The sequence below is a fragment of the Argiope bruennichi genome, chromosome 7, assembly GCF_947563725.1.
Source record: "Argiope bruennichi chromosome 7, qqArgBrue1.1, whole genome shotgun sequence".
In the NCBI taxonomy this organism is placed as follows: domain Eukaryota; kingdom Metazoa; phylum Arthropoda; class Arachnida; order Araneae; family Araneidae; genus Argiope; species Argiope bruennichi.
Window position 1 is genome coordinate 87,411,250 of NC_079157.1, and position 23,863 is coordinate 87,435,112.

Sequence of the window (23,863 nt, forward strand, 5' to 3'; positions counted from 1 at the left end):
GTTGATGTTCTTTAAATCATAGGTCTGTTAGCAATATTATCATTCCTTAGTTCTGAAAGATTTAAGCCTAAAATAACATACCATTACTTCCCCCCCCCCAAAAAAAAATCATGTTTGCTGTTCTGTTAAGAAGCCACATAGAATTATTAACTAAATCTGTTTGTTTGTTTTGTTGATGAGTTTGTTTGCCTCTCATAGCAAAATTTGTCAATATTTTTATGCATCTATTCTGTTAATCATTATTGTGTTATTTCATATTTCTTAAAGATTAGACTTTTAAGGACTGAAATTGTGTTTAATGGACAGAATCTTTATTATAAGAAATCTTTATTTATATTGTAATATGAGTTAGTTGATGTGTAGACACAGCTTAAAATGATTTTAGTCCAAACCATAACTATTATTAAAATCTTGTGAACACAGTACAGATAACAGAAAAATGTCAAACATGCTAAAAATATGTTAAAATCTGATATCAGTTTAAATACTCTTCAATAAAAGTTTTGTGCTAACTTAACAATTTATTAGGGCTCATGAAAAGAAAAAGTATGCGGAAGTACTTTTATGTTGAGAATTAAGTGGTATTGAAAAGAATTGAATGTCTAGATTATTTGAATTTGTAAATACAAGTTAAAATTCTAAAGGGTATTCTTCTTTTCCAGGCGATTGATAGACATTGCCGAGTGGATGGTGGCTTCTCTGGTTTGAAGAATGTTTACATGTTGGACAGTGCCAAAGACGATGTCCAGCAGAGTTTCTTCTTGGCCGAGACGCTCAAATACCTCTATTTGTTATTTTCTGATGATGACCTCATCCCCTTAGATAAATGGGTGTTTAATACGGAGGCACATCCTCTACCCATCAAGGGAAAAAATCCTGCCTACAAGGCAGTGAGCTGATAGGCCCTGCCCTCCTCAAAGACTCTTCCTCCAAACTGATAGTCTTATCCTTGGATCTGAAGAAAGACAACCTGTTTCATTTGATCCAAGGATTGAATATTATTTAATGTATACTTGGGATGCTTTTTTGTGCTTTAACACCAAATTTTAGTGTGAAACTATAATAATTATTTTGAATTTATTTTATTTTGTGTAATCCTTTTAGGGCATTTTCAATTCATTTTTCTTTTGGACAATGAAATAATTCATGTGTGAATTAATCTCTTGTGCATGAAAAGAAATAAGATCAAAAATTAGTTGCCATTTGATACATTTATTACATATTAATTTTTTCATTTTAACAAGCCACAATGAGATTCATTTGCATAACAAAAGGGTGGGGAAAGGCTCTTAAAAAGAGATGATTTTATAAGAAAACATTAACTCTGATTGCATTAAAAAAATTTCCATCTCTTCAAATTCAAAATCTCTTTTCCTATTTCCTTTTTATCTTTTCTCTTCCCTTAGTATTCATACAAAGGAAGGAGGAAATATTTAATCTTCCTAGTACCACTATTACAACCTATTACAATGGCGCCATTAATTCAACTAGTTTTTAATGAGTGTTTCTTTTTGTTGTAACAGTAAGAACAATTTTTATGTGATAAATTCTTGGGTATATCTTTCATGTTTATTTTAAACACATTTTTTTAGTTAGTCCATAAGAAGAATTTGAATTTTCGAATTTGTTTATTGTTTTCTATTCTTTTAGAGAAAAAAGAGACTTGATTATGAAATATTTAGTTTACTTTCAATGATATTGATGTAAATATTTCTAAATCCTTTTCTACATTTCGTGATTGAAATGTATTTCATGTTCTTTAATCTTTTTGACTTATAGAAGGGGGGAGGGGTATGCATTTTATATTTTTCAGTTACAATTTTTTCATCATTAAATAGTATGAATTTTTCTAAAGCATCCCAAGTAAATACATAAAGAAAAACCATACCAGGTGTACAGTTCAAATTAAAATTTTACACTATTTTAGTTTTATGCTAACATTATCAACAGAAGTCATTTCAAACGATGCATATAGTTATGCATTAAAAAGTTCTTGTAAATTTTAAATTCACGACTATAATAAAAATTATTTCATTCTCTGAACTTTATTTTTGATTTGGGTCATATTTAGATTTTCTTTTACAATGGAGGAAACAGAACTGCTGTGTGGTGTTAAATTCAGTTTTGGTCACTTTGGTGCTAAGAACATTATACAACATAAGATGAACAAAACACTCTACATTGTTGAAATTATTACAGTCTATAGAATAATGTATGCTACAAAATGGTATAAACTTGTGTTGATTTTTTTTTTAATTAAGGAAAATTCTTTTGGAGTATGTATTGCATAGATTGTTTTCTGGCACTTTTTTTTTTTACAAAGTTTTCTTTCTGTAAATTATTCTTAGTAATAAGAAAACGTTTTAAATGCCTGGGTGCATAAAAAAAAACTTAGTAAAACTTAAAATATCCATGTCTTAAAAATAAATGGTGTGGGTTTATTTTGACTTTTTTTTTTCAGAATGATAGGTATTTTTTTTTTCTTCTTTTTTTTAAATTAAACAATTATTCAAGCATTTGACCTGTGTTAAAATATTTATTTTATTTTAAGCAAATTGCATTCTTTCGAGGTGGTTGTTGAGTTATTCCAATTTTGTGTTTGTTTGCATGTTTAGTTAGGTTGTATTTATGAATTTTCTAATTTTAAATTATTTAATCTGTATGAAATAAATAATTTTGTTCATTGCTTGACATTTTATTTTGAATTAGAAATTTGCAGGAATTGTAGATTCCCGGTTTTAAAAAAAAGCTGCTTCATTTGAATACAGGATTCCATTTTTAAATTTCTGTTATATATAGTATTTTTACTTGCTAATTCATTCATATATGAATTAGCTTCTTTTCACTCAGTTTGAATATAGATTGAGAGCAAATATTTCTTCAAACTTGTACTTTATTATGAAATATTTTACTAAGTACACATTTTTTTTATGCAATTTTACATCCCATTGGCTTACTACACTGTTATTTAAAACCATGCATGCTGTATATTTTATTAAATAAATGAAATTCGCCTTTAAAACAGATCTCTTCAGAATTGTTGTGTACAGAGTTTTATTTGTATACTGTTTGTATTGAAGAGATTACATATAATATGATATGAGATTTTAGCTAAGTATTTTGTTTAAAAACAAGGAGTGCCCCCCCCTAGAATTTGCATTATTTGAAAAATTTAATATGTTGTTTTTTAAAAAGTGTTTTGTAAAAATAAAGTTCTTTGCTTTGTTTCTGAATAAAGTAACTCTTAATCTGCACTTTAAAATACTTATTTTTCACTGCCATTTTTTTTTTTTTTTTTTTTTTTTTTTGGCAAGGGCAGGAGGAGAATAGAGTTTGGGACCAAATTTGCTAACAGTTTCTTAACAATGAAAGATATAATTCCTTACCATGAGGTCTTTCAATAACAGAAGACGGAACACAGTTTGATATGGAATTTTGGCGATGTAAAGCCAGGAAGTGATAATCCCATATAACTTGTTCTTCAAATTTATCAAATTTCTGATCATTCCTTTGAATATCTTCAAGTTACACATGATCTTTTTATTGAAATTATATCCAGTTTCATTAAAATTCATTATTAATGGAACAAGCATTTTTTAAAAATGAAAATTCTGTTGATTGATATATCTTATTCTGTAAGCTTTATTGCAATCAAAATCAGCCATAAAAGATTCTTGTAAAAATTGAGATATTTATGCAATTTTTTATTCCAATGAAAGCAGCTGCTGTGTTTTCCTCCTATAGATATAATTTGTCTCTCAGATTTTGTCTTTCAACTAACTATTTTGTGTTTGTAACTTGAAGTACTTAAGTTCTTAGGAATTAGATATTAACATGATTATGACCCATAAAGATTTAAAGTTCAGCAAAATTCTACAATCTTTTAAATACACATTCCAGCAAAAGTATATATTATATATATATATAATCTATGTCTTTCTCTATGCGAGTAAGATCAAGCTAAAAAACTATTTATATATTGTTATATTGTTTGTATCCCTGTTGTTTTTGCCTACAGAGAATTATCATAGTTATGCCATATCTTCATAAAATTTCCTACATACTAGAATTCATTAAACTATAATTATTGCTTTTATTTGATATACTGGATTGGTTATTTTGAATAAAATGTTTCACTGTAAAAGAATTGAATAATGTTTTCAGTTTGTTATGTGTTGTATGGTGTTATATAATTTACGGAATAAGATAGCGATGTCAGCTAACAAATCACTTGACAGTAAATTTACTAATTTTTTAATACAAAATTATTTGTAGTTTGTTAAATCTTGTTATGTAACTTGCACTTCCTTTCTGTGTTTTTGCAAAAATCTATGCAATGAAAAAATGTTTCTATCCTTCTGTACAAAAGAAACATGAGAAATTTCCCTTTTATTTAACTATTGCTAGAGATATATTTTTGACATTATAGGTACAAATTTTGAAAAATTCTAATACTTTCCCTAGATAAATTATTAGTAATTTGATGCAATATCACCATAATACTATATCTTTTTAATTTTCAAGTTTCATTATCTACTCAATAAAAAGTGAAATATAGCCAACCAATTAGCATCTTTACAAAAAAATATTTTATATTTCAATATTTATAAGTTGGTAATTTTAATTGTTGCTTTAATAAATAGTTATTTTTGTTGAATTTTGAATCTAGTTATCTAGATTTCATATGCATTAAAAAATTAATTTTTTGTTACTGTAGTATATGGAGGGGGGAAAAAAAAAAAAGTAAATATGCTATTTAAATTCTTTTTTCACCTTCCTAAACTGTAACCAAGTTTGTACAGACGATTTTTATTTTTTAAAGCATGTAAAATGTCAAAGGATTTATTAAATGGTTCTATTTTGTAAAAAGAAAGAACACTAGTTGCCATTTGTGCCTGCATTTAGAAATGTTTTTATTAGGCAAATTTTTAGAATGTCTATTTATTTGAGTGTAAAATATTCATGTCTGATTAATTCTCATCAACGATTTCGATGACTTTCTACAACTGTTCAAGATTTGAATGAAATGTTGGAAATTTATAATTTTTTTATGCTTTGAGGCTTAAAATAAATGAGGTTTGTACCTTGTTTTTGTTTGACAACAAAGTGTTAATGTTCATGTTGAAGAATATTAATTTTGAGTGATGTTTATACTGTGGTCCTTTATATGAATTGTTTTGAACCTTTAAGTGTGTTGGGATTTAATGTGATATTGAAGTGGTTAAGATAATGAACAGTTATTTGTTAGACTCTTAACTAAATAAATTTGCCAAACTGTATCATTTCAACTTCCAAGTGTGAAATCCAGTTAATAATTTCACTGTGTTTGTAATTATTTATTTTTTATCAGAGTGTATAATAAATCTTGTAAATAGATATATAGGGGAAATATATATAATTATTTGATGTGGGAAGAAAATGAATAAAGAAGTTTGAAATTTATGATGCATACTTATTTTTAGAAATATATATATATATATATATATATATATATATATATAATCATTGTATAGTGCATTAAGTTCCAATTTACTTTCCATTTATGAGTTACAGTTAAGACATATATTTACTTTACAAATATCAGATAAGAATGGAATTTTATTGCTGGTTTTTCATTCATTTATTAATGTGCTTGAAAATTTCTAAACTTACTTGTTCTTATTGGCTTATACAGTTTAATATTTTTAAAACTTATCTGTTGATTGATTAAAATTTTACTTCAAAGTCTGCTTTTTAGCAGTACATTTAAAAGAGAAAAAATATTTCAAAATTATAAACAAGACTAAAAAGTAAAAATACTTTTTTTTTAGTGTACTAAGCAGAATAATAAATAATTCTCTTACAGAAACAACAATGATAAAAGTTGTATATTCATATCCCTTTTAAAAAACTGTATTGTTATAAATTTCTTGCATGCATACAAATATATGTGGAATTAAAAATTACATGAAATATGAACTCTAAATTTTGTATTTAAATTATTTTTATATCTGAAACATATCTTCTAATTAATTATCAGATTGTTTTCTAATAGCTATCAAAACGTATTTAACAAGATGTGCAACATTAGCCATAATGTTTACAAAAGCATTTATACCACTAAAATGCCTGTTTAGTGTGACTGAAATTATTAGAGGCCATATCAACCTATGCTGTCACCCTGATAAAATTGAGATTAATAGATGAAAAATAATCCTTTCATTACACAAATCTAAATAAGGAAATTAATAAACTAAACATATTTCACAGAAACAATCACTCCACTGTAAAAATTCGATTTACTTCATCCTTTAAATTGTTAGACACATTTGAGGCTTTCCTAATAACAAATTTAGCATTCATTCTTTTTTGGACCTATTTGTATCTATTTATGAACACTATCAAAGAAATATAAGAAATGCCCAAGTTTTAAATTCTTCTGGATGTTTATCTAAATTTTTGTTTCAATGAAAAATTAAATAAATGGAATGAGACAGTGATTGATTGTATTTACATTCCAAAACTTGATCAGATGGATTTCAAAAACCAGTTAATAAAAACTATGAAGAACAAGATAATTTTTAGATATTTATTACAATTTTTTTTAAGCTCTTACAAAAAAATATTCACAAATAATTAAAGTTGGAGAAGTTTGAAGATTTCTTACATTTAACAAAAGAAAAGCTTTGCACAATAGATATCACAGATATATCATAAATCAGAATAATTCACGAAAAATAAAATTGAAACATTTCATTGACTTCAAATTTTTAAGGAAAAAAATTCATAAAGGTAAAGTAACTTTAAAATTGCAGGATTTAATTACTTATTAATTGCTGAAATATCCAAACTAAAATATGTGCCTTTCATTACAATGGTAAAAAAAATGCACATCTATATCACTGCAAAATGCTAAAAGATAAATATACATTTTCAAAGAAAATTATTTTAAATGAATTGATATGGGCAAATACATCTATGAATGAATAAATAAACAACAGCAGGCAAGACAAAATAAGTAATAATTTGAACAGGCTGCCTTTTAGATAAAAATTATAATTCTAAATTTATTTATTTACAAAGAATACTATAATAGAGAAGATTTGTGCTCAAAAAGTAATTAACTTTTTAATTAAAAATTAGCATTATTTTTATAGTATTTACAATTTATGTTTCTTTAGATATAAAATAGTAAAAGTTATGGATAGCCATTGCTTTACTGATGGTGAAGTGCATCTTAAATATTTTGATTGAAGTGATTATCATCTAAAGGAATTCAATCCTTTGGTAGGAGTACTAGGTGCAAGAAATTGTCAGCATAACTAAGATGTTCGCTCATCCACTGGAGATGCATATTGAGAGGTGGTTCAATTCCTTGCAATATCAATTTATATTTGGTTCCTGTAAATCACACCATAACATACAAATTAAATTATTATAATAGATTGCATGTGTGTGTGTACAAAATATTTTTTTTAATGAAAACATATGAGGATTTCTTTAATAATTTAAAAATATAGTCACATTTTTATCTGTGGTCAAATTTTCTTTGTTAAAACCATGACAATTGTAATGCTGCATACTAACTAGGAAGACGAAATTGTGAGAGAATATATAATATTAGAAAAAAATTTGCTTAGAACATGTCTTGATCACTGGGAAAATAATAGAGCAACTCGGAAGTTAGACCATAGATGATTAGAAATTGTTACATATATGATTGTGTGTGAAATATGTTCAAAATGATAGTAAGAGAACATTGCTCATTATAACATATTGTTTCATTTTCTTAAAAATTCAGCTACATTTTCCATCTTAATAACAATTATTAAAAGACTTTTTAAATTATAACAAGACACACACATGCATAAAAAAGAAGTAATGGAAATGTGCTACTACAGTTGATATTGGGCTTTTCCTGAATAACAGCTGATTTGATATTTACACACAATACAACATATTAATGTGAAAATAATTAGATGTTGAATGCAATATAAAGCCAAAAGATCTGAATGCTTCTAAAATTAAAGTGTCTTTGAGTTTGAATTAACTAATTTCTAAACCAGCATTATTGGTCCACCTAAAACTTTTCTTACATTGTTTCTAATAAATGTTATATCTCACTATTATTAAACATTCCCACAAGAAAGCAAATAGAATTATAAAGTAATAAAATAATTTATTTTAAAAAGTAAAAATATTTTTCTTGTGTTTTCATAATCAAATCATTCATTTAAGGATGCACTAATTTTAGATTAGATAAATTCCCAACCAACAAATATCATTAATATTTAGTGTTTCACCATTCTGATTGTGTGTTCTATTTCATAGAACAACATTCTATTATCATTTTATAATTAGAAAGGGTTTTTCATTTTATATCATCATCTCATTTCTATCTGCATTCATTAGAATATTAATTTGAATCATAAGAGTATTTATTACAAATATAAAGATATAAATAATTAGAATTCTGATTCTGGAAATTTGAAATTCAGTTAAAACAATTTAAAATCAAATAATTAAGCTTATATATATTTGAATGTTAAATTTCATACACACTACAGACACATATTCCTTCAAACAGATATGGGGGGGGGGACACATGGAGCTTACCAATTTTATCGACACAATCAGGTACAATAGCTTTCAACAAATCCCTGAGCAAATTTTGTTCTCCAGATTCTTGAATAGGCTTGATTAATGCTTGTATTAAAGAAACACCAGGCTATCAGATAATTTCAAAAAATTAATAAATAAATAAATCATTTCAGAAATATGCATTAAAATAGTATTTGGTACGCTAAATATCAAAAATTAAAAATTCAGCATCTAAGCTGTATTTTATAGTTACTTAATGATAAATACATTTTAAATGTTATAAAATACAATCACAGCCAGATATCACTCATTCATTTCATTATAAAATATTCTTCATATTTTTTCCCACTAATTTTAAGTTAAATCAATCTAAAAGCTTGCATTTGATTATAATTAAGATATAAAATTTCCCTTTGAAACTTAAATGTTGCCTTGAAGCAAGATATCTTCTAGGTCTTGTTAGGACAAGATATCTTCTATAAATCTTGTCTTCTAAATTATTATGAAAACAAGATTGAAGGTGTTATGTCTATTGTTGCTAATAGGATATACAGTGATGGCCAAAATTGTGGATGCTTTTGAAAATCGTTACGTTTTTTAACTTTGTATTCTTACAGAAAATGTTACATTTCACAAAATGCAAACTCTCACATATCAATTTAAAGAGAATTCAATGTGATTTAGATTAGTAATTTGATGTAATTAGATATTCAAACTGCATAACAAACACAAAGATGAAGTAGATTTTAGTTTCTAACTTTTCTGACAAATCACTGTTCTTGTTTTAGGAACCAACCAATTGTTAATAACTGCTAGCAGAAGTTAACATCATGTTTAAAGTTGGAACAAGTCATTATTGTAGAAAGAAGACTGTTTTTTATGTAATCAAATTGCAAGTTAGAAATTTTGTTAAACTTTTTAATATTTAGTTGGAATTTTTGTAAATATTTCTAATATTCAGTCAAGAAGCAATGACATCAAATAAAAAAATAGTTTGGACACCTAGAAAGAGAACTAAGATTATTGTGTTACATGAATGTGGTCCTTCCTATGCTGAAATTGCAAGCCAAGTGGATCGTTCAGTCACTACATATGAAGTCCAAAAGTTTTGTTTACGATATCAGAACACAAATTGAATAAAAAACAAAGCAGGGAATGGCTAAAAACGGTGTACCACATATGCTGATGACAGAAGAATAAAATGATTATATCATCCAGATAGAAGAATGTCATCAGCAGCCACCAGAAGTCAATTAAATGATACAGGCATTTATGTCAGTTCAAGAATAATCAGAAGATTATTAGATGCCGGACTAAGAGGTAGAATTCAACGAAAAATCTTTATCTCAATTTACAGCAGTGTATAAAAAGATTGCAATGGCCAAAGGAACACATTTAATTAGACAGATGATCAGTGTTCAAAGTTAGATGAAGTTATTCGATAGTGATAGCGAAGATATGACAGACATAGAATAGGCGAAGAGCTACATCCTGACTGCATTCAGGCAACTATAAAGAACTCAGTTAGTGTAATGATTTGGTCTTGCATGTCAGCAGACGGTATTGGTCTCCTTCATGTTATCGATGGGACATTAAATGCAAGAAAATACACTGACACTATTCTAGAGCCAAACTTAACCTTCCATCAGTGATCTCTTTCCCAACAACACATCATTTATTTTTCAACAGGATTCAACTCCTTGCCACACAACAAAAATATCGAAAGCATGATTTAGTATTAATTAAATTGTTATTATGGCCAGGAAACCATCCTGACCTCAAAATTATTGAGAACTTATTGCAACCGTTTGAAAACTCTTGCACATATGAATCATTCATCAATTAAAGGAAAATTAACTGCAACTATAATTGTTTTCTGGTATAAGGCAATAACGAAGGAAGAATTTAAACTTCTCGCCATCTCAATAAAACATCAATAAAAAATAAAGGCTACCCTACTAAGTACTGATAACTCACTGCAGTCATCAGCATCTAATATATCTCAACAATTATTGAAGCTCAACTTCTTTGTTTTGTAAATATTTGAATTTTGCTTTTTGTATTGACATCAGCATTAAATTCTCTTTAAAATGATATATAAGATTTGCCTATTGTGAAACGTTGCATTTTATATAAGCATGCAAAGTTAGAAAACAAAAATTTTCAAGTGTCCACAATTTTGGCCACCATTGTATATTAAAAATGCTCTTAAATCTATTTCAATATTTAGCAGCATAAATCATAGCAGTATAAATGCTAATGAAATATATAATACACAAATTTATATTTCTTAACTGTGACTGCACATGCCTTTCATTTGAAATTACAAATGAGAATACTATATTTTATTCTGAAATACTGTGTTAAATATAAGATATTTAAGTCGACATTTATCACAACTGCTGTTTTTTTAAACCATAAACTATACTTAAAATATGATTTTTTTATAAAATTTCCCCTTAATTTTTTTTCAAAATAAAAGTTAAAATTCATTTGCAAATTAACTTCTAAAAATTAGGTATTTAAGGGGGAAAGAGGAACAGTTTTCAAAAGACTTTTTTTTTCTTGGTCTGAAACACTTGGATAAACAGAGAGGGAAAAAAAAAAAAAAAAAAACTGAATTAAGCAACAAAGTATTATACTTTTATAAGAAATTTAATCTAATTACAAATAGACTCAAATGTATTAATCCCTAATGCTATTTTTACAAAGTCTAGGATTCCATTTACTATGAACTACCAATTGCATCAATTATTGCTTTGAAGCATAAAGTAAATGATGCTCCTATTTAATTCTGAACTTTAAATTCAAATCTAATACATGCAAGTTTCAGTCAAATAAGATGTATCATCAAAGTGATGAGAGAAAACTTTTGACTCTAAATTATGGAGCTACAGTTCAGTTATAAAATTATGCCAAAAAAGTTTAGCGCTGTGCTAATACTATTACAATACTATTCTACTATATTATTCTATAACATGTTATAGAGTCATAGTCTTGCATGCATCAAATTGTGAGACAAAATAGAAGGTTGATTAAGATTCATCAATATGTAAACAAATACCACAAGTTTTAACATATTATCTCTCTCTCTCTCTCTCTATATATATATATATATATATATATTAATAATAAAGATGAATGTGTATGGTGTTGGCACTTTACAGGCCAGACCATATGATTTACAACTACTAAAGGTGGCACATGTATAAATTGGTGGTCGAAAATGTGCATCTTGTAGGATTTTTTTTTTTTTTTTTTGAAATTATAGTTAAAATTTTAATAAATTAAAAATTAAACAGAAGTCTGGAGTTTTCCTGCAATAATTTCTGAAAATTATTATTACAATATAGTAATTTCAAATTTCAAAATTTTAAAAATTGTCTTTTTATGATATAAATTCAATAAATATGCAAATTTTTGCAATTTTTTAAAATATTTTTTTGTCTGGTTCCAAACATCAAAATGCATTATTGCCCTAAAGTTAAAACCATTGTAATTGTTTCATTAACTATCTAATTGAATTATTTTTTTTTTTTCATTTTACAAAGTTAAAGAACAAAATTTCTGTTTAATACCTATGTGGTTTATGAAACAAATAAAAAAAAAATGGAGTAACAATATCACAAAAGTTAGAAGATACATGAACTGGATATTTATGTTTCTAAAAGCACCTAGAAATTATGAAACTGATCTTTATTTGAAAAATTCATCTACACAATTAACAGAACATTAGAAGAACTAATTAAAATAACATGGCTTCAGTGTCTAATAATTTGGTGAAATTATGGAAAGGAAGTTATATTTACACAATTTAAAAAAAATTAATTATAAACAATATTATCAGAAAATCAGCTGATTGCTGAAGGGGATGAGTTCTAAATAAAAAGAAAGATCCACTCTATAGCAACTAAGTTAGTTAAGAAAATTTGAATATTACTATCTTACAATAACGAGCGATTTTAGATCATTTAATGACCATCTCAAAGAAGATACATCTATCAGCAAATAGGTTGACTGTTCAAAGATTATGAAAATGCTGACTATTCTAAACTTGTAATATTCAGATCTTCATAATTTGATCAGATTTGACTGCAGAAGATACAAAACATTTATTTAGAATATTTTATATAAATTTCAGTAATTTCAGTACAAAGTCAAACAAAAATTTCAAAATATACCATCATAAATATTACCTGATATAATCTAAAAGGAATGTATTTGAAGTATTGTTCACCGGGATTTTCCATAAGTCTTTTATTAATGGCCCAGAATTGCTCAAATTTATCTAAAAATGAGATATGCCATTTTAGAAAAAAATACAATTCTTAAAAAAGTAACAACATAAATTATTTCATGACTTAACTCAGTCACAAATGGGCAAAGTGGTTTAACTTTTAGATTAATATTCTGTTTTGAAGTTACAAAGGAATTGTAAGACATAGAGATAGTAATTTTGAAACAAATCAATAATAAAAATAGTAGGGAAGGGGAAAAAAAGTTAACAAAATTTAAAGTAAATAATGCTGCTGTGATATTTAAAAGCTTTTCAATTCTACTACAATCTATTTCTTTCTTTCATTTTATCATTTGGCAACATTTTCAGATAGAACTTGTCCTTTCCCCTCTTTTTTTCTCTATCTCTCTCTCTATATATAAATATATAACAATATTTGGCATAAATGCATATGTTACTAATTGCATCCTTAGATTGTAAATTTCTTTTTTGTTCTCTCTTGGAATCTTACACAGAAAAGTACAATGGTAGTTTCCCTTTGAAAGTATTTCTTTGCTACTCAATAACAGTATGCATTTTGATAGGAGATATGGATGAAAAAGAAAAATATGAAAGTGAAATAATGATAATGCTATTTTCAGCTCAGCTTCATTTAGTTGGGTGTATTAACATTCTATTTTGAAGCTAAACAAAGTACACTTTGGGATGAATCACATAATTTTGAACTGCAGTGAGATGATGATGACACTTGAACTAGTACATTTCTTTTAAACTTCTACACTCACGAATGGGACAATGTTTAATTTACAACACAGTTAACATGAATAGGTGTGCATGAATGGAGATTTTACTGAATGACCTCAAATCCATGACTCTCTGTGGCTGAGATTACTATAAAGTTATCAGAGCCTCTCTCTTAAATACCTCCTGCCAAAACAGAGGCTTCAAGCAAAAAAAAAAAAAAAAAAGTTAATAAAATAATGCATTGCGCCAAACAAACACTGAAAAGTAAAAATAGATAAAAATAATTGAATAATAAAATAGATAAATTTACACAAAAAGCATTTTGGAAAATTATTATACATAAAAAAAATTATATAATTATTACAAAAAAATATACAATTCAATTGAGAAAACCCTGAAATCATATTTCCACACAAGTGTATAATGTCTGATGGTACAAAGAGGCCACCATTTCTGGTATTTGATTTTCTCTTATATTTCCAGCTTTAATAGCAAATTTCTCTAAATTTTTTTTTTGGATGAATCTGATAAATTCAGAATGAAGTTGATTTATTTAATTTTTTTTGCATTTATTGTAAAATACATTCTTAAATGTATGTGAAAAATTGTTCTACTCTCTCTTAAATAAAATCAATGTAAAATAAAATTAAATGCTCATAAATGATCATTTTCACTTATTGAATTTCAGGGCTTCAATTATGTAGATAATTTTCTTTCCTCTGCAAACATATCAGCCAAATACTACAGGATGCATGTCCTTCTACACTGACTTTTAGTCTGGCTTTGTTAGTAAAAATGACAAATAGTCAAAAGATGCACCACAAAAGCACTGCACATTTGACAGAGTGCTTAAAAATAAAGTGAATCATTCCCCTAGAGCTTCTATATCCATACTATTTATCAATATGTAAATCAGAACTGAACAATAATTCCATTAATAGTAAAAAAATCATTTATAAACACAAAATGAAAACACTCAATCAAAATAAATGATAATAAATTATTATTGAATGATAACAAAACTGCATTAACTTTTATTTCACAAACCATAATAAGAAAATCATTTGAACCTTAGCAGAATGCTTCGCAACATACAAATATATATATATATATATATATATATATATATATATATATATCCTTATCATCAATTTTTTTTCTTTTTTTATATAAAAATAAAAATATTTTAGAGATATTAATTTTTTAAAAAAATGATGGAAAGAAGGAATTTTTTAACTTAGACTTTTTTAACTTAGAAAAATTTCCCTTTCTATTCCCATCTTTCCTTCACTTTGTTAAAGAAATTATTTACTTTTTATGGAACATTTTGTATAATATTAATATTATTTTTAAACTATGAAGCATTTTGTTGAATGTATGGAGAATTTTAAACAAATGCAGAATAAAAATTTTAAAAAAAGGCTAAATGGAAATATCAATAATAACATAAATTCCATGTCATCCATAACATTTGTCCATTTGAAGAATTTAGTAAAATATTTGTATTCATAATGTTTAAAAATAAGACAAAAAAAGTTTTAAGAAAATATTTCTAACATATAATACTTTATAATTCCACAAAAAGATCCCCAAAGTGGATAAAAAAATTAATTCTGGTAAAATACTTATTTAGTTACAATAAATTGTTATGGAAATTATATACTCAAAAACTAAATGAATTGTCATTTTTTAAGCATAAATTGAACATAAAATGTCAACATTTTATATCCAATTTAAAATAACTTTGAATATTAATATTTAATATTCATATTTTCACTTCTTCAATTGGTTTACTGTTATGTTATTATTTGCAATTGGTTTACTGTTTAACCTCTTAACTGGGCAATAACCTTATATTCAATTTGTTTCGCAATGAAATATTTTGTGATACCCAGTTAAGAGGTTAAAGGTAGGAGGGGGGATATTTTTTTCTTTTAAATAAAAGAAGTCCAGTAAAACAAAAAATAATGACATTAATGATATTTGGTCTTACTCAGGTTTTTCCCATAAAAACAACAACAAAACCATTTTTGCTAATTATTTCAATTTAATGCCTCAAAGAAAAAAAAAAGCAAGTGAAAACTTTAGGTGAGGGAGGGTATTATATATAAACAATAAATTAGACATGGCTGTTAATTTTTTTTCATTATGTTTCAAATATTAATTTAACCAACTTTCCTGACAATCGTTTTGGCTTAATGTTAAATCTAACCTCAATTGCAACTCAATCTAACAATGATAAATTAATGAATTATAAAACTATTAGATTATCATTGCAATTCTATAAATATTGCAAGAGAAAGGGGTGAAGAAGCATTTTTTTTTAAAGATAAGCATACAGAACATAAAAATAAGGCAAATAATGAACTGATTAATTGACAGAGAACAGCCCACAAAATTTAAGTAAGAATCAATTACAAACTAGATGTAGGATAGTTGTTCTTCAGAATTGAAAGAAATTTTCAAATACAGTATTGATGATACTACATAGATGAAATTTTGACTTCAAAAAAGATTAAAAGTAAATCTTCCACCATCTGGCACATATGCATAAACATAGTTAGCTATTGTTTTTGACAATTGATAAATCATTGATTTTCTCTTGTTGCCAACAATGTTTTATTTTACTTATGAAAAACACACTAGCAAATTGTTAAGTTCAATAAGAATTAACTGATATATATAAATTCCCAGTCGGCTGGTCACCTTGTGATAAATCATGATAAATAACTAAAATTTTTTAGAAAATATATTCACAACAACAAATTGTTCAACACAAATTACAGACTTTCAATGTCAAGAATGGGGAAAGTACATGGGAAGTTGATTATTTATCATTTTTATAGAAACATATAAAGAAGTATGATAAAGACCATTTAAAGATATAAAATGAAATTCAAAAGCATACATTTCTCAAACCCTTGCCAAAGTTCCTTGTGTTCCTTGGGTAACATACTTTGTACCAATTGTGTACGATGTTTCAGAGCACTGGCTTCTTTTACTGTGGACATAAAGTGTGACTGCACAGCCATTTTATTTGGACAGTGAATCAATTCAGTTTCTGGGAAATCCTGAAATTTTCAATTAAAATTTAGCAGCAGTATATAACTACACAATCAACTGTTACATAAATTCCAAATTTACTTGAAAAACTACAGAATTAAATGAAAAAAATTGGGATACAGCTATTACATTTATTTACAATAAAATTAATTAATGATTATGATTTTAATGCTGTAAATAAATAATATTTATCTTTAGAAAAATAATATGCAATACATATTATTAATTAATGTACTAAATACATATTATTTATCTTTACACAAGCATAGAAAATTTTATAAAAAAAGAGAATAATTGATATTTTGGCTCAATTATAAAATATTACTAGAATATGTTTATTTTTAAAGCAATCAATTATTATTATTATTAAGCTACTATGTTCCCGCTGCTAGCAAAGCTATAGGACATTTTTTTTAAGTTAAAAAATTCTGCCTGGCACCATCTTCAGATACCAAAGATATCGCATGTTTGAATTTTGTCTAAAATACTTGTTTGATTAGGATTAAACCAAATTTTGAATCATATTACTTTAAATATTTTCCAGTTGATTAGATACCAGCTGTAACCAATATATACATATATATTTAAGTTGAGCATTAATGGGTTAAAATAAAAGATTATCTCAGCAGAAGTCTTGAAGTTTGAAAACTGGTTTTTTTAAGACATAAAAATTAATTTAAATATTTTCAACAGTAACAACGAAAATTCATAATATAAAATATGCATGTAAAATAATACAGTAAAACTTTGTAATTCATCTTTAAAAAATTATTTGATTTGGTACCTTTCAAATTACAGAAGAATTTTGAATTTGAATTCATACTGACAGATTAGATAGAGAGAGTTTAAAACTTATGATTATTTTTTTACGAGCATCTGTTAGTAATTTATTATTTTGTTGAACCTACAAAGATTTTATTCAAAACTCCTAACTTCAGTTACAAAAACAAGTTAAAGTTAACAGAAAAGATAAAAACAGTAATTTTTGACTTTATTAAGAATAAAAATATTATTATTTCATTAATTTAAAATATAATTCATTACATACACATGAGATCATAACTTTCATATGAACTTCAAAGGGAAAATGTCTTTCAATTAATAAGCACTTCAGGAGTTTGAATTTGATTAATTGTTTACTAAAAAAAAGTCAAAGGAACGCAATGGGAAAAAGCATAACTTACTAAAGATTATAATTCACATCATAAAACTCAGGCATAATTCATAATTGCATAAGAAAAAAAAGCAAACAACAAATGTTTCAGAAAATTGTCCATCAAAAAATGGAAATTTTAGAAATTATCTTTGTCTCTCTTACTCACAAGTACACACATTGTAAAAAAAAAAAAAAAAAAAAAAAAAAAAAAAAAAATCAGAAATACAAAAATAATCAATTAAAATAATATTAGTTGCAAGTTCAATCATCAAACTATATGTTCTTACTTTAAAATGAACAGTTACATTCCAAGGAAGTTTGGCATCAGAACCATAATAGTCAAAAAGTAATCCAACAGGATAATGCCTGAAAGAAATTAATTCAATCTTAGAACTGCTAGATTAATATTTATTTCAGAAACTGCATACTAGCCTTTCAAGAAATGGCGGAAAGAAAAGTTATGATTGTATTAGGAAGCAGACAATTCATAGGAAAAATATAAAACATAATAACAGATTAAAATAATAATAAAAAAAGATGAACTTTATTTTTAAAAATTTTGATAATAAAATAAAAAAAAGCTTATAAATTTAAAAAAGTAAGTTTGCAGTCTAAAAAAAAGCATATGCCAAAAGAAAATTCTAAATTACTGTATCATTATTGCAAAAAATAAAAAAGTACTACATATGCAAAAAATTTTCATATTAAGTTGCATTATTTTACGTACAATAATAGGAAGCAAATTCTTCAAGAATATGTATTAAAAAACAATCCCTAACAATTAAGCATTTAATAGATTATAATAATTATATATATATATATATATATATATATAAAATTTCTTCAAACTAAATTTTGAGAACATATCTTAACTCAAATAAAACGTATATCTGTATATTCAATATTTTTGAAATCTGATGAGCAGTGAGGCAAAATTTTATAAAATTCATAAAGACTCAGATGCAAATTTGAAGTAAATATAATGCCAATTTAAAATGAAATGAAATGGAAATGAATTGTGGCTTCTCTATATAAAATGAGGGGGGCATCAAAGCGATAAGCAGCAAATCATTCCAAGTCAAAAAGAAAAGGAGTGTTGGAGATTTTCTCAGCAAATACTATAAAACATCAAAAGTTTTTATTTATACAGTAACACACATACAGCCATTACAGTAAGAGATTAATGAAGAAGAACAGGTAGGAAATTTAAAAACAACATTGGATAGTAACTCAATTATGATGAATACATAAGATGTAAATATCTAGCATTTAGCGCATCTAAAACTTTGACAGTTTACATAATGGCACATTCAATTTTAGTATAAAGGGGGTTAAGAAGGAGAAAATGAACATTGATATCTAACAATCCCTCCCTCAATGTTTATTTAGCAAAAATACATAAGAAAATTATGCTCTAATGAACAATACATGCCTCATATAGTTAAATGTAATACAAATTAAACAGTAAATATAAAAGCAAACATGAATATACAGATTAGAAAATATTAATTACCAACACTAATTAATCCAATTAAATTACAACATATCTTATGCTTATTAGCATTTGTATTTCTAATTAAAACATCAGTAGGCATTTCATTAGAAAATAAATATTTTAAATCAAATAAACCAAAAAATGCATGTTCTCTATTTGCTGTTTTCTTTCAACATTTGTTAGCTTTATGAAGAACAGTTGCAATTCAGGTTTCAGTAATACTTTTGATTTGAATTTTTATTTTAGTTTTAATTCCAGTTCTCAGAGTTCATTTTCAAAGGTTGCTTATCCTTTTTGATTGAAGAATATAGAGTGCACTATGATGCAGGATTTATTTTTTCTTTCTCGAGCTTCGAATTTTTTTGAGCAATTTTATTTTCAGAGTTACAAGATTAGGCAGTTCATCCCTAGATTCAATCGTACATTTGAAGTTTATGACTTGGGTTCATAAACTTCAAATGTACTATTGAGCATCATAAACTTGATGTTCAATGGTACCCTTCCTTACCTTACCTTATGATCTTCTCACCATTTTACCCTTGAACATCATAAACTTGATGTTCAAGGGTAAAATGGTGAGAAGATCATCTGCAATTTTGAGAGCTACATTTCTTTCAGCTTGTGAACAGTTTAATAAAAATACTTTTAGATATACATTGTACAGAGCACCAAATTCTACAGAATTATTGAACAGAACACCATATTCTACATTTAAAAAAAATATCTTTCCTTAAAATATTATTAATTTTTAAATTTTAGAGCATAAAAACCAAGTATATAGACATTAAATATATAGAACCTTTGTCTTTTATCCAAGCTATCTGGATTTATTAAAAACAAGATCACATCATAATAAATAAATGAAAAATAAATTTTGACTGAAATTCCTATTATATATTTAAACTATCACACATTGTTTTAAATCCTTGCTTCAAAAGTAGAATTTAATAAATTTCAGTACAATGTTCATAGATATAAGAATGTTTAGGTTCAGTTCTTTTATTTTCCTCATCCTGATGTTTGTTGCATATTAATTCATCCACAAGCTCTCCATTTAAAAAAAAAAAAAACTTTCACACACCAGTTAAGATTTTTCTTTTCAGTTTATATAATTATTCCATTAAACATAAATTTTAAAAAAAAATGGTTCCAAAAAGTTAATACTAACCATTTAAGAGGTTGACTGTCATAATCAATCCACATTTCTGCACCAACAATGTCATCTTTGACATGATTACTGAAATGTTTCTGGATTTTGTCCGAAAGCAGAGGAAAATAAGTTAAACGAGGCACCATCAACTGAAATGTAAAAAATGCATGATACTTCAAAGCATAAAAATTCATTGCAGAAAGCACTAATATGATATGCAGGAATAACAATGATATCTTAAGATGTGAAAGTCTTTATTCCTTTCACGATCACAGTTTATTTTACAATTTAGCTTTTAACTTCAATTAGTTCTTTTAGTTTACAAGATGATGAATAAAATTAGCAAAATAAATCTTTGACACAGGAAGAATTAAAATTCATCTGTTTTTTTTTAAACCTCACCATTATCAATGAATTAATATCAATTCAATGTTTCATTAAATTGCTTTAAAAAATATTAATAAGAAATTAAGGCAAAAAGGAAGAGAAAGTATATGAGAATTTCTCACTGTAAATACTACAGCAGACCTTTAGGAACTATTATTACCATGAGGATACACTTAATCCTGTAACAGAGTAGCTTCTAAACACAGAATGACATCTAAAATATTTGTGAGATTTTCCTACTCTCTATACAAAGTATCAGCATATGTTTGCATTTATATTCCATTTGCATCTAATCTAATAATAAAGTACCATTTTCTTCAGGAAAAAAATGTATAATTTGGAATGGTGGATATGTATTGAATGTAACTATTCCAAACTCATTTGCATTGTTGCCCAATGAAAAAAATGGTCCCGGATTACATTACAATGAAGGAAAGACAGTTCTTTCTTTATATCATAATGAAGCAGATTGTGAAAGAAAACATTAAATCATATAATTTGCAAAATTTTATCGCGATGTTTAGGGACTATTTTCCATAAACACAGCTGTATTGCAAACTTGTATGAAAAATAGGGCAAACTATTAAATAATATAAAAACAGGCTTTTATAATATGCTATACAGCTAATTAATGATTTTATTTCACAAAAGCCTCCACTGCAGCATCTAATACTCCAATAATGAATAAATGTATTTTTATTTCGTAATGACAAATTAAATACATTCGCATGTTTATGATTCAGAACACTATCACACTGGAAGACTGTGAGACATATGTTGACTTCTACAAACATTCTTCATTCAATTGCAAATGTCAGCCCTAATAGCACTTTCTATAGATAAAAGTTGCATTACTGAAGGTTCAACTTATTAAAAGAAATTCATGACTAAACATCATTTGATTTATCATTCCTGTTGCATTCAAAGAAAATTTTTGCTAACAGCTTTATACCAGATTTCTGCTGGCATTGACTGTCAGTCCCAAAAAATTTTTCAGAGTTTAAGAATATGGATAACATTATAAGAATCATAATCCTACTTTTCTTTTAATGTGCCTTAAAATGACACAATGTCATATCTTACCAAAATGAAAATATATCTTTCAAAATGATATATTTGTTTTGAAATAACATTTAAATAATTTCAGTTTTTTAAAGCTTGAAGGATTTTATAAAAGGTTGATAAAAAGAAAACTTTTAATAAATTCACAAGATGAACAACAGTAAAATTTAAAATGAATCTTTAAACAGTAATATTTATTGAAATTTAAAAATCAATATGCTACAGATGAAATACTGAATATTTTAAAACAAAAAATAAAATAACACAAAATGTGTTTTATGCAAACATGATGTAAAAGTTTGAAAAAATGTCCTTGACGTATTAACTGCACAACACTGTCAAACTTCTAGGTTAATTGCATGCCTTTGCTGAACACAACAATAAAGTAATAAAATTTTGCCAATCTGTTTGGTGATTAATTACTATCTGTAAAAACATGACAACATTTTTAATTGACAACATTACAACATTAAAAAATATTTCAACAGTTTTACCAACAAATATAAATCTTATGCACATAAATTAGTTTTAATTCAATAAACTTCATTGGACATTGCAAATTTAAATTAAAAGAACACAGGACATTTTCCAGAAAATCTATATTCATTTGCCCACATAGAATAAAAAAAATATGTAACATTGCACAAAAATTAGATAAAATAATATTGTTTTGAATATCAAAAATAACTTTTATCTCTGTGCTTTATAGTAAAAATGGAATTATTATATTGCAATTAAAAAGATAAATTATAAATTATCTTATTAGGCTGATGATACATAAAATTTTAAAGTCAACTAATTTCAATAAAAATATATTAATTTATATTTTATTATATTCATCAAGCATACAAAGAGCAATAAATTAAAATAAGTAAAACCTTTTAATTTTTACTTTCAACAACACAAAAATAAAGATATATTAAAGTGTTTAATGTACACTGTCAAAAAATACATAATCATAAAAATGTTGTAATACACTCTTATTGTTTAAATATACTTGTTCCAATATTATAAAAACGATTTTTAAAAAACATAAAAAAACTTAAACTTACATAAAATGGCTCTGGATGCTGCAGAGTATAAATTTCTTCTGAAGCCAGTCTGAAACAAATGGGAATTTGTCCATCCCATATTTCTCTTAATATCTCACGATCTTCAGCCATCTTACTAAAAAACATTAGAGATATATAAGAAAAGAATTGATTAACAAGAATGAATATAAAAAAAATTCAGCAGGAATAATCAATAAGAATGCAATATAATTCTGATGAACAGTTAAAAGTAGTTAATAATAAGCTTTTTTAAGTAAAGAAAAACATCAGTAAATTAGACTTAACCTTATTTAGGTATTTTTTAATCAACAATGAATACAGTGAAAACTTTTTACCCATCTTAATAGGAAATTAGTTTAATAGTATCAAAAATAGTGCTGAACTGTCAGTAATTTTCCAATGATACGAGTTACATTAGAGAAAAATTTAACAATCCTAATGATAGTTCAGAATCAAAATATAAACCAATGACTTACTTCGTAAAAACAAAATGAAAATATAAATCAAAATGAAAAGTATGAGAAAACCTTAACACCGATTATAGGAATGGCAGATTTTGACATGATAAAAAAATACTAATAATAGTTCATACGTACGTTTTCTCTGCTTCGCACCTAAATAAGCTGCATTAAAAGGCTTTTATTTGTAAAAAAAGTATATTTATACATAAAATGAGAGTACGTTTATTTGTCAATATTTACATTTTGCCATAGTAAAACTCAGAAAAGTATTGCCAGTCCTTTTTCTCAATAGTTAAAATTACTAATCTAGCTCACTGGCTTATCATACAGAAGAGTAAATAAAAACAAAATAATGAATTCTTAGACTATTAAACATTTCTAAGTAAAATTTTAGCTTTTTAAGTAAATTTAATGCATTTTTTGCATTCTATGTTTCTGTAATCGATGGAACTACAAAAGTTGTTTTTTATGTGACT

At 25.9% G+C, this 23,863-nt stretch overlaps 2 protein-coding genes across 3 annotated transcripts in view; one reads left to right on the forward strand and one right to left on the reverse strand.

The window, feature by feature from the left end:
• The window catches only part of LOC129975171 (mannosyl-oligosaccharide 1,2-alpha-mannosidase IA-like), a 94,794-nt gene extending 89,352 nt beyond the window's left edge, over window positions 1-5,442 (forward strand). For both annotated transcript variants that reach the window (XM_056088139.1, XM_056088140.1), the window contains exon 10: window positions 663-5,442. In XM_056088139.1, the coding sequence (XP_055944114.1) occupies window positions 663-899 (237 nt within the window). In that variant the 3' untranslated portion in view covers window positions 900-5,442. The remainder of the gene's footprint in view (window positions 1-662) is intronic.
• A 1,219-nt stretch (window positions 5,443-6,661) lies between these two features.
• LOC129976076 (autophagy protein 5-like) lies at window positions 6,662-23,665 on the reverse strand. Its single transcript, XM_056089447.1, has 8 exons — window positions 23,523-23,665; window positions 22,927-23,041; window positions 20,444-20,574; window positions 18,068-18,146; window positions 16,470-16,632; window positions 12,777-12,868; window positions 8,596-8,707; window positions 6,662-7,380 (listed from the first exon to the last, which is right to left on the reverse strand). The coding sequence occupies exons 2-8, from the start codon at window positions 23,035-23,037 to the stop codon at window positions 7,256-7,258; spliced, it is 813 nt and encodes a 270-aa protein (XP_055945422.1). The 5' UTR covers window positions 23,038-23,041; window positions 23,523-23,665; the 3' UTR covers window positions 6,662-7,255.
• Between the last annotated feature and the right edge of the window lie 198 nt (window positions 23,666-23,863).